General features: G+C 34.8%; 1 protein-coding gene across 2 annotated transcripts in view; it reads left to right on the forward strand.

The window, feature by feature from the left end:
* Positions 1–12,412, forward strand: part of LOC140436990 (anillin-like) — an 81,535-nt gene that overhangs the window by 40,724 nt on the left and 28,399 nt on the right. For both annotated transcript variants that reach the window (XM_072526198.1, XM_072526199.1), the window contains exons 12-14: positions 11,226–11,366; positions 11,542–11,697; positions 11,919–12,156. In XM_072526198.1, coding sequence (XP_072382299.1) covers positions 11,226–11,366; positions 11,542–11,697; positions 11,919–12,156 — 535 coding nt within the window. The remainder of the gene's footprint in view (positions 1–11,225; positions 11,367–11,541; positions 11,698–11,918; positions 12,157–12,412) is intronic.

The raw sequence follows: 12,412 nt of genomic DNA on the forward strand, positions 1-12,412 counted from the left end.
TTGCTAAACTCGACCAAGACGAAAATGATTATTTTCGCGGTTTTTTAAAACCTTAAATTGTTTAACTCGCAAACGATGCATTAAGAGAAAAGTTACTAAGAACATATTTTGCAGGGAATGAGCCAATGAACCTAAAAAACTTGTTACAAACAAAAAAAAAGTTATTTTGTCATTTGTTTAACAAAAATTGTTTAAACCGTTTTTGACCATCTTTTTCTCTTGGCAATCTACAGTTTTGTTATAAGGGGAATATTCCAAGAAAGATTGTGCTAAAATATAGAATGGAAATATTTTTCCTAGCCAGTGCGCCCATAATACCCTGACTATAATAAATATATTGTTCTGAAGCTATTTTCTTGTGGCATCTTAAAGCAATTACTATTTTAATGGGAATAAGTGATTGGCCTATCTATTAACTTTTCATATAAAAAATATCATGAAGACAAAACGTTTTCGAAATCCATACTCCATCATCAGTGTCTAGGTGTACATGTTTTGAGCCACTAAATATTTGGTTAAAAACCCGTTAAAAGTTATATGTTACAATTTAGTTTACATTATTTAGTCTTATATATAAGGATGTTAAAGTTACCAGTGGATATATTCTTATATATAAGACTAAATAATGTAAACTAAATTGTAACATAACTTTTAACGGGTTTTTATCCAGATATTTAGTGGCTCAAAACATGTACACCTAGACATTGATGATGGAATATGGATTCCGAAAACGTTTTGTCTTCATGACATAGCCCGTTTGGGTTTTTTAATTTATATACCTTTTATAAAGGATTTTAACAAAAATTTTTTGTGATACAGCCAGATACAGAAACTTAGTTTCCTTGTGGATTTTTTCATATAATTTAATCGAAAATTTAGTTTTTCGCATTAAGACGAATACTATCATTATAACGTTTTTGATAACTTAATTTGCTACTTGAATTGTTTTTTTGTGTAAAATAAGACAAACAAATAATTATAGTAGGGTTTATGATAATTTGCTAGCATGAGTTATATTGCAAATACCTCATGTAGCTAAAATAATGTAACGTATTTTCAAGAAAGCGAGTAATTCAGTAGGAGATAATGTTCTGGACAAACGAATTGTATCACAGAGTGAGAAGACCAATTTTCATTCTACCTCTTGAAAGATTCGCCATGTATTGTGGTAAAATCATTAAATAATCTGGTAAATAGCGTGCTATAGTAATGTTTCTGTAAGAACATTTCTTCTTCTTGTTGTGCATATCCTATCATCCAATATTTCCTCAAATTTCTTATCCATAACATTTTCTATAACCTGGATTCCTGCTTTCTTCGATTTTGGGTTGTGTTATGTTGGGCTATCTGATTGCAACATCGGGAGAAGGCAAGAAATAACTTAAAATTTGAACTCTTTATTTTCTTTTAAACTATTTATTAAATTCATTAATTATTAGTGCTTTCAATGTTTATCTACTATATTCTGCTTGTCTTAAACTGTACATATATTTATATCTTCTTCCGTAAACATTTTAGCATCCTTAAACAATTCACTAGATATTGGCCAATTTTTTAGTTTTGCGCTTAGTTTTCATAATGACCATTTCCTTAATATTCTTTTGTGTAAGCATATGTATCAAGTCTCTCAACAACGCTCATTGTACAGATGTTGATTGAGATTCTAGAATCAAATAAATAGTATCATTTTCTTTGTCTCATATTATTCTCTATATGTACTTTTTAGCAGAATCGACTTTCATTTTATTATATTCGTGGGTTAATAATCTTACTTCGATTGCACTTTTCGGACATTTGTTTAAATCCATTTGTGAAATTTCAATTGAACAAAAGTCCACATTTCCTTTTTTCAGGCCGTTCGTCTTCTGAATTGTCTATATTACTTTTTATTTATCTTCTTCGACTGTGTTGCTAACAATATATTCTTTTCTACGTTTTTGTTTAGTTGCTTTTGTTCTCTTGATGTAATTTCTACTCGTGATAAAGCATCTGCTGTGACGTTTTCTTCTTTCACATATTTAATTGTGAAGTTGTATGCTTCCAACTTTAATCTAAGTTTGGTTAATTTGCCAAACGGATTTGTCACCCCAAATAGGTACACCAAATAAACCAAAGGGCGGGAGATTAGTCTAGATAATCAATTCTTATGTAGCAGGTAGTAGCTCCATTTGGAAATACTCTATACCATTGCTAAATGTTTTTTCTTTATCATTCGATAATGTATTTTGGCGTTATTAACTGTTCTACTGGCATATGTCACTGATTTTTTTCTCTATTAGACAAAGCAATGTCTGATGTGGCCGGTCTCAGCTTTCGTGGAGGAGGAACTCTGAACTGAGTAGGGGCTCTTCTGTACTTCACGGAAGACAGACTGGGCGGGGGATATCCTCAACCTCGACACGGCACGTCCCATATGGCCGATAGGGAAAGTTCCTGCAGATATGCAGGACAGGTACGAATAAGACATTGCCAAATAAATACCCGCGGATCAACTGAGGATATGACATTAGGCAGCAGTAATGTCATTACTGGATTAAGGCTGTGGAAAGTAAAAATCCTGTAGGCTTAATTCCAGATATTCACAGGCGACACTCACATTATGAGTTAAGCGGCTGTGATACTGCGATCTTAGGGCACTCTTTTGTCCTGGAGTTTGAGAAATCAGCTTCGAAGGCGGAGGAACTAAGACTTTTAGTGGACGGCATAAGGATGCAGAAGGCAAGGAGAAACCACTGCATTAAAGACTTCTTGTAAGTATCTCTAGTACAATTATCATGGTGATAAAAAACTTTAAGATTCCGACTACTGATCATGAAAATGGGAATTCAAGATCCGGCAGGGAAGGTAAATCTAGCTCAAACCGTGAGTCCTTCCAGGTCGTTATCAAGAGAAATCCTCACGAACCAAACTACATTCTAGATGATGGATCTCTAATAGTATTGCGAACAGCCATAAAGATAGGTACATGGAACGTTAGAACAATGTACGAGGCGGGAAAAATCTATAATGCCATTCAAGAAATGGAAAGACTCGATTAATATTATGGGAATAAGCGATATGCGCTGGACAGATACGGGATACCGAGTTATCAAAGATCACAAAATATTCTACTCAGGAAATCTTAAGAACGAACATATAAATGGAGTGGGCCTAATTATGAATAATAAAATCGCCAATTGTGTACTTTGTACCTGTATCAGAAAGGATGCTCTTAGTTCAGCTAAACACAACTCCCATAAAAACAAACATTATTCAAGTATACGCTCCTACAGCGGACGCCCCAGAAGAAATCATAGAATTTTACAATGACCTTACTAATATTGTCAAAAGGATTCGGAAAAACGAAATAATACTAATAATGGGAGACTTTAATGCCAAAGTTGGCAAAGGACAAAGTGGAAATTTAGTGGGATCCTTTGGTATAGGGGAACGTAATGAACGCGGAGACCGTTTGATTGAATTTGCAACTGAAGAACAGCTCGTAGTGACAAACACCTTTTATGATCTTCCTCCAAGACGACTATATACGTGGAAATATCCCCAGGATACTCCAGATCACACAGTACGAAATCAAATAGACTATATTCTTATTAACAAACGATTTAGAAACTCTATAACATCTGTTAAAGCGTACCCGGGATCCGACATAAATTCGGACCACAATCCACTTATGGCCAAAATGAAACTTAGTTTAAAGAAAGTTCAAAGACCAAAAATTATGAAGTACGATATTAATCAACTGAAAAATTAAACAGTAAAGGAAAAGGTACAAAAACGCCTAAAAGAAAAAACGTGGGCTCGTACAGAAAAACCATGGGCTCGTACAGAAACAGATAACACAGATGTAGAACTAGAAAATTTGCACAAAGTAAGTCAAGAAATAACAGAGAGATTCTTAAAACCTGAAAGAACAAATAAAAAAAGGAATGGATGACGGAGGAGATTCTATGTATGATGGAAGACAGAATAAACGCTAAAGATAATAAGAATTACTATAACAACATAAACAACGAAATAAAAAGGGCTATTAAAATAGCAAAAGAAAATTGGTTTAGCTCTAAGTGCACAGAGATAGAGTCATTACAACAAAAACATGATTCATTTAACCTCCATAAAAAGATTAAAGAAGCGGCAGGCTTATATAAACACAAGAACACTGGATTCCTGACAGATAATCAGGGAAACATAGTACTGGAAATAGAGCATAAAAGGGATATTTGGATTAAATACGTGGAAAAAACTTTTGAAGATATACGAAGTAACACTGGTATTACAACAAACACCAATTGCGAATCTGGGCCACCATTTACAGTCGATGAAATAAAATATGCCATCAAAAGCACCAAAGATGGTAAAACAGTAGGCCCTGATAATTTTCACTCAGAATTCCTAAAACTTATGGACTATGATGGCATAAAATGGTTGACAAATATATTTAACAATATATATGATACAGGCAAAATTCCCCAAAAATGGTTAGTGTCAACTTTTATAAATCTTCCAAAAAAACCCAATGCGTGAAAGTGCGAAGACTATCGAATTATAAGCCTTATTAGCCATTTACTTAAAACATTTCTAAAGGTCATTCACAAAAGAATATATACAAAATGTGAGGAACAACTAACAAGAACACAATTCGGATTTCGTGATGCTCTGGGAACACGGGAGGCCCTTTTTGCCTACAGGTGCTATTTCAGAGATGCAGGGATGTGAATTGTGACATATACGTATGCTTTATAGATTACCAGAAGGCATTTGACAGAGTAAAACATGACAAATTAATGACTCTAATGCAAGAAATTGGAATTGACAACAAAGATCTTAGAATTATCAGAAACATTTACTACAATCAAACGGCCAAAATCAAAATAGAAGACCAGTTAACTGATACAATTGTAATAGAACGTAGAGTACGACAGGGCTGTATTTTGTCTCCATTGTTGTTCAATATTTATTCTGAATGGGTATTTACGAAGCTTTAGACGGTTGTGCGAAAGGAATACTAATAAACGGTGAATGGTTGAATAACATTAGATATGCAGATGACACTATAGTTTTTGCCGATAATCTGAATGACTTACAGATATTAACAAATCGCATAACAGAAGTCAGCAACAGATACGGACTAGTTCTTAACATAAAGGAAACCAAATTTATGACAATTAGTAAAAAACCAATACTAAACGCTCAACTTACAATCAACTAACAGAATATTGAAAGAGTCGAGCAATATACATATCTAGGCACCAATTTAAATAGCCAGTGGGACCACTCAACAGAAATTAAACAGCGAATAATAAAAGCAAAAGCAGCATTCGTTAGAATGAGAACCATTTTCCACAGTCGAGACATATCATTAAAAACAAAATGCCGTCTATTGAACTGCTACATATTCACAGTTCTGCTCTAAGGAATGGAAGCGTGGACACTGACTGTTGCATCTATGAATCGGCACGAAGTTTTCGAAATGTGGTGCTATAGGCGCATCTTACGTATATCCTGGGTTGACAGAGTTACTAATGTGGAGGTCCTGCGTAGAATGGGGAAAGAATGTGAAATTCTCATGACCGTCAAAACTAAAAAGTTGGAATATCTAGGACACGTAATGAGAAATCAAGAACGTTACGGCCTTCTCCAGCTGATTCTCCAGGGGAAGATAAATGGTAAGAGAGGATCGGGAAGAAGACGCATTTCCTGGCTTCAAAATTTACGAAAGTGATATAACACGACTACCACTGAACTGTTCCGCGCTGCAATAAACAAAGTAAAGATAGCCGGGAATACAACCCCGACCTATACTTAGTTTCTACTGACAACAAAGACTTACCTTTAGGGGCTTCACGATAAGTTCTAACTAATTTCCCGAACAGCCAACATCATCCAGCAATAATAGAAATTGGGACGTAAATCCTCCTAATCAATTCTATCCTACTGTAAAAGGTAGAATTTTAAAAAAGCTCACTGGAATAGTTTCTCCTTCGACCTGGATTAATGCCTCGGATGGATAACACCTAATACCAAAAACTACAACAGAATTGTTGGTGCTATGTTAAACGTAGTCAAGAAGCACATACCAAGAATATATCACAAAGAATACATCTCTGGCTGATCACAAAATAGCGAGAAATTATACCAGAGCTTTCTTGAAACAGGCGATTAAGAAATAGCGGATGAACTACTTCACAACCTGGATGCCGCTAGAAGGTAAAAGTGGACCGAAACAATGGAAAGCCTTAATTTCCAGCCATCTAGCAGGCAAGCATGGTCATTAAGAAAACTAGGGCCTTATCAGCTGTAAAGCCAGATGCCGTAGCATCACACATGGTAATGTAAAAGAGAAGCCACATACAATGTATGTGAAGAGAACTGTAAACTTTAAAACTTGAAGCAACATTCCCACCTCTTCACCAGCGAAAATATATCACAGGCTCTTAAAGACGTTAAAACAGCAAAAGTAACATGATTTGACAATATTCACCCTGAATTTCTGATAAATTGTGTTAAGTATACGAAAGTTTGGCTGGCTCTATTTTTCACAGACATCATGCACACTGCAAATATCCCATAAGAACTAAAACGCTCCAAGATAATAGCCATACTAAAACCCGGCAAACCTGTCGTCAACAAAAGCTACAGTTCAATTGCGCTTCAGTCTGCTACCTACAAACTACTAGAGAGGCTTATATATAATAGAATCAGCTCAGAACTATTCCAGTTGATCTGAGTCGAACAAGCAGGTTTTCGACCGGAACTAAGTTGTGCAGACCAGGTAATGTCACTCACCACCTACATCGGAAGTGGGGTTCCAAAGAAGAAAAACTTCAGCGGCATTTATTGATCTCACGGCGGTTTACTTACAGTATGGGGAGGGAGTCTTATATACAAAATTATCTGTACGATCCCCTGTAAACCAAATGTTCGCCTAATAAATAGCATGCTCAACGACTGGGGGTTTCAAGTAGTGATGGGCACTGATATATCAGCTCACCAAAGAAGAAACGCCTACCACAAGAATCGGTGCTCTTCACTACTATTTAGCTACGTGGCAGATATGCCGGAAATACAATCGGGAAAGTTTTACTACCAGATGCAGAACATAAACATCTGAAGATATTCTTATGGTAGACCTAAATATACTGAGCAAATATTCTCGCAAGTAGAGACTGCAACCAAATTCTTCCAAAACAGGGATTAGTGGCATCCACCTGAACAATAAACTTCCCGAAAAAGAACTCAACATACCATTTAGAAAATGTTACTTTTACCCTCAACAAAACACCGAAGGCAGTAATATTAGACAGAACACTATCTTTTAAAGAGCATTTAATAAAAACTGCCCAAAAGTTGAGTACAAGAAACAACTTCCACTCTCCGCTCTACTGCCCTGGTACTGGTTTTCTTGACTGCTGAATATTGTGCACTAATTTGGCTACACTAGTTGGCGCACTTGTACGCGAATATATAAAATCATAAACAATGGAAATCTGCCGATCCACCAAGATACTGAGGATGCCGGAAGTACCCGACTCCGTTCTTGAAAAAATACCAATAAAAACGGCAAGAATGTTTCACGAGGCTTTCAATAGAACGAACTCATGGCCCCAAGGGTAGACTGCTTGGCACGATAATCACATGCCCTGCATTACACACAAGCCATCACGGTTTGATTCTTAGAGGGAAAATAGGTCGGAGAAGTGTAGGAAGAAGAAGTTTCTTAGCTAAAAAACATTTGTGAATGGACTCACAATACGATACGATACTTCGTATCGTAATAATTATTTCATGTGACGTCATCACCAACGTCGGACAATTCTGATATGACACGTGAAGAAGAAGTCACACAAGATTTTATAATGGTAGGTGGAAGAATTCCTGTTTGCAACTTCAGAGTCAATATAATATATTAATTTACTTAATGTTTTTAACTGATTAAAATTTGACATGCACCTGTATTATTAGTGTTAGAAATATGTTTACAAATTTTTCGGAATTGCCATACGATAAATAACTGGGGATTCCATCACCGGGTGGTTTGACAGTGACATCAGGGTGTCGTACATGTGCATACAGTCACTCTATGCATATGTACTTCGTTTCTCTCTTCTCATGCACACAAACATAATTGTAGGATCTAGTTTATTGCAGCAAAGAATCGTGACAAAAAATCTGTTCCAATTAATCCCATTCTATTCACTTCTTCTGACAAAGTTGTGTGAATTGCGAATTCATGTTGCAATTTAATTTTTCCTGAATCATGTAATACTTCTAATTGACACTTAATTGCACCTTCTGTAGTTATTCTTCCTGCAAATCCAATTAAGTTTTATTCTATTCTATATATTTATCTGTACTCTCTTATCTAAATAATTTCTGAATATAACGCTAAGTGATGCTTCTGAATCTACTGATAATTTTATTTGTCTTTCTTTACAATCAACGTTAATATAGTTCAAAATCATTTATTGCAAAATTAGATGCTTCCATTCGTTGGGCCACGAGAAAATTGTACTTCTGGTACCGTGTTTGTTTGTGGTGTATGTCCCGGAAAATATGTTCCCGCTGTACCTCTGTTTCTATGGTATGTCCCCTGTGTCTATTTACGATTTATTTTCCTCTTTGCATTTGCCTTGTTGCTCTATTTATATGGAATATGTTTCCATTTTGAAACTGTTGTCTGTCGTTTTCATCTGTATTACTATTTAGTATAAGTTTAATATTAGTTTACTATTTAGTATAAGTTTATAAGTTTAAGTTATTTCTGTGTCCGTATGTGGTATTTCTTCTTCCACCTCTATAATTTTTATCCATGTGGTACATTTTTGATTGTGTTAGGATTCTCAAGGGTTTCTTCTCTCTTCGTATTTGTAATTGCTTCTGCTAAGGATGTATGGTTCCCTGCTTTAAATTTTGGCTGATCATAATTCTTTCGTCTTTTAGACCATTTACGAACATGCCTACCGAAGTCTTTTCATTTACGTTTACCAACATATTTTTCGCTTGCCTGTCTCCGTCTGCTTGTGCAATTTTTAGTTAAGCCATAAGGTCTTCTATCGCCCTTCCGAATTTTTCGATCCTTATTTGCTTACTTACTCTTAGCTGATAAAACAAAAATTGATTGCTTAATTAGGAACTTATCTTTGAAGTCGTTTATCAGATCATTGTTTGATGTTTAATTACTCCAGACGTAGTTTTGCGTTTTGCAATAACTTAGAATGTACTTCGTTAATTGCTTCATCCAAAAACTCGTCATATATTTCGATTGCAACTATCAATGCTCAATCGAATCGTCATTGTTTCCTGTTCATGGGATGAGCTTTTCGGCTGTTTTCAAATCAAAGTTTTTTCCTATCGTATCGGCAGAAGGTTTTCCTTTTTGCTTCTGTAATTCCAGTTGTACCTAATTTGCTATTTGTTTAGTGTTTCCTATGTATCTTTCGTACAAGCTTATCTTCAGCTGATTTGTAAACTTCTAAGTTGTACCTAGTATAAGCCGTCCTAAATGTATTTGTTATACTCTTTAGTCAGTCCACCCATTTGTCGGTGACATCTTATCTTTCCTCCGTTGCAAGAGATTCTTACTTAGGTTTTTTTGTAAATTCTTTATTTCCCCCAAAATTTGTGGAAATATAAACCTAGACATAAATTTAATTTTCATTTGGTGCGCGAGGTAATCAAACTTACATGTGGTAATCTACGTAGATATAAAAATATTGAAAAAATTATGCGATAATATTGTAATAAATGAACATATCAATATATCCCCTTTATTAATAATAATACAATTAATTGTGAGGGTGTGGTAAATAAAGTTAAGAGTTAATTAAATTAATAAAAAAAAAATAAAAATAAATATATTAGTCGATCCCACTGTACAATAATTAAAATTGATATTGTTGATGGGCTCCAGCTGTGACTCCACTGTTTTCTCGCCTGGTTGATTGATATTTCCGTCTGTTTTCTTTGTTTTGGGAGTTTCCCATGTACAAACCGGTTTTCTTTATTTACGGGAATGCGTCCAGCGACTACTATACGGCCAACAGGATCGCCATGTTATGTTCATCACATGCCCTTGCAGGATCGCCATGTGATGTTGATCACATGGACTGGCAAGAAAAGGAAACGAAAAATTCCAGGGAAAGAAATATCTTTACTCAATTGTTTTAAAACAACGCGCAACGGTTGAAAAAGAGTTTAGTCTGAAAAAGGTTTGCAATCAGTTTAAAACCTAAATAAAACCTGTGTTCTCCCACGGAGCGACTGGTTTTGGTTCCGTTGAGTTATAATACAATGTTAAATGTGATAAATGGTGGGTATAAGAAGGACCAATTTTGAAAATTAGCTTTTAAAATAGTTACGCAGTTATTCTGAAAAAAAAAACAATACTTTTGTTCACAAATAAATTTTTCGGCTACCATTTGATATGTCAACAAATGACATCATAGTCAGATGTCTGATTAAATTTCAAATGTGAGAAAGTTATTCGTTATCTTGAAAAATCAATCGATTAATATTTTTTTTTGTAATAGCCTCTCCATTTTTACTCATCCAGAATGAACAATTGAAATGTCTAAACAAAATTAAAATACAATACAGTTATGTAATATAAATTCTCTATACTATTGAAATAATCGAAACAATATTTTTTGACCAATCTTTAATTTCCGTATAATTTGACTAATCGTACAGTATTTATATCCTAAAATATTTCTAAAATGTTCGGGTCATAACGTGCTACAAAAAGTTTGCAAAAGTTTTGCAGTTGCAAAACGGTTGGAAGCGCAATCGGCTTGAGACCGTAGTTTTAAAACAGTTGCGTCGTGTGCGCTGGACCTTAACCTACCGCAACATAACATTAATTATTCTCAGGGTAGAAGTATCGAAAATAATAAATTGATTCATCATGTTTTTGCTGATATGATTTATATTCCAGTGTGACATTGATCTAGTTTTTGGTTCGCGAGGCACGTAGCTTCTTCAGTATATACAATTACTAACAATTTGGACTGGGATATTATTAAAGCATTTTACTGACTCAAATCGATGTTTTTTCCTACCATATACTACAACTTGGAGAAATGTCTTTGTGATTTTGGCATCATTTAGTAATACTAAATCGCAAAATAAACTACTTAGTTGAAACAAAAGCCTTCTAGAAGCGTAACTCTCTTTACATCGTAATTCGTGTGCTTTTATCAGCTTTACTGATTATTTAATTAAATTTTTAGGCGATTTTTGATGAGAGTACAGCCAGCGATGTCTCCAGCATATTAGACGATATGGATAATTATCTAGATGAACTCAGTAATGAAGACAACACAAGCGCTGGTCCTACACCGCCGAAACTAAACCGACAACAAACGCCATTGGTAAGTTAAACTACAAACACCAAATGATTGTTAAATTATTTAATAGTAACCAGATTTAGTAACTTCAAATATAAATCAATATTGGTGGCGGTGCTACGCATTGGTATTAAGTGCCACAAACGGAAGTTGAAGTATTTAAAGAGTTTCAACTTTTATTTATTTATTATTTTTTCAGAAAACTGTTACCCAGTCTTCTAGTTCATTCTCGTACAAAAATTACTCTCCGTGCGTCAATACACCCAATCAGAATTTGCCCAACTATGTCGTTGAAGGAGATAACATATTACCTTTGACGCATACTGTTAGTTTTTATAGAAAGCAGCAAAACCAGGTGAGTTTTCTATAATTCTATTGTTTGTATTTAATTTTTAAAAAAATCGCAAATATAATCAAGAAATAACAAACTAAGATATGTCGAAATTCATTAATGTACCAGGAAAATGTGAAACGTTGTGAAAATGAACATTATCTGGAAATCATATTATTTGTCAAATAGATAAAATATTTATAAGATAAACTCAACCTTTTCTTTAAAGTATACATTATTTTTAGATACAATCACCTGTTAGGCAAGTAATCCGACAACCCATTCTAGAAGAACCCATTTCAGAAACACATCAAGACGAAACCAAGTTAATTAGTGAAAAAATTAAGGAGTTGCAAGAAGACGTACATAGACAACAGAATATTATTTCACAAACCAGCCAAGCACTCAATTTATGCAGTTGCACACCTGAGTTTTCGGGCTCGACGGAACAAGTAGAGGCTGAAAGAGTTTTGCTGGTAGCAAGTAAGTAGTGTTTTCTCTTCTAATGTGATTTATAAAGTTTGGGGGGAGAAGTGCAAATAAATCATTTTCATCATTATCATTGGCTCGACAATCCTTTGTGGATTCTGGCCTGCTCTAAGATTTCTCCCTGCCTTCGTTTCTTCTACCTACAGGTGTGGCTGTGGTTTACTTTTTAGCAATCGTGTAGTCTGGCAAGGTTACGGCGTCTGGTTGATTAAAGAGTGGGTATAATTCGAAGTTATATCTTTTGCGCCAC

The sequence above is a fragment of the Diabrotica undecimpunctata genome, chromosome 3 (genome assembly GCF_040954645.1).
Source record: "Diabrotica undecimpunctata isolate CICGRU chromosome 3, icDiaUnde3, whole genome shotgun sequence".
NCBI lineage: Eukaryota > Metazoa > Arthropoda > Insecta > Coleoptera > Chrysomelidae > Diabrotica > Diabrotica undecimpunctata.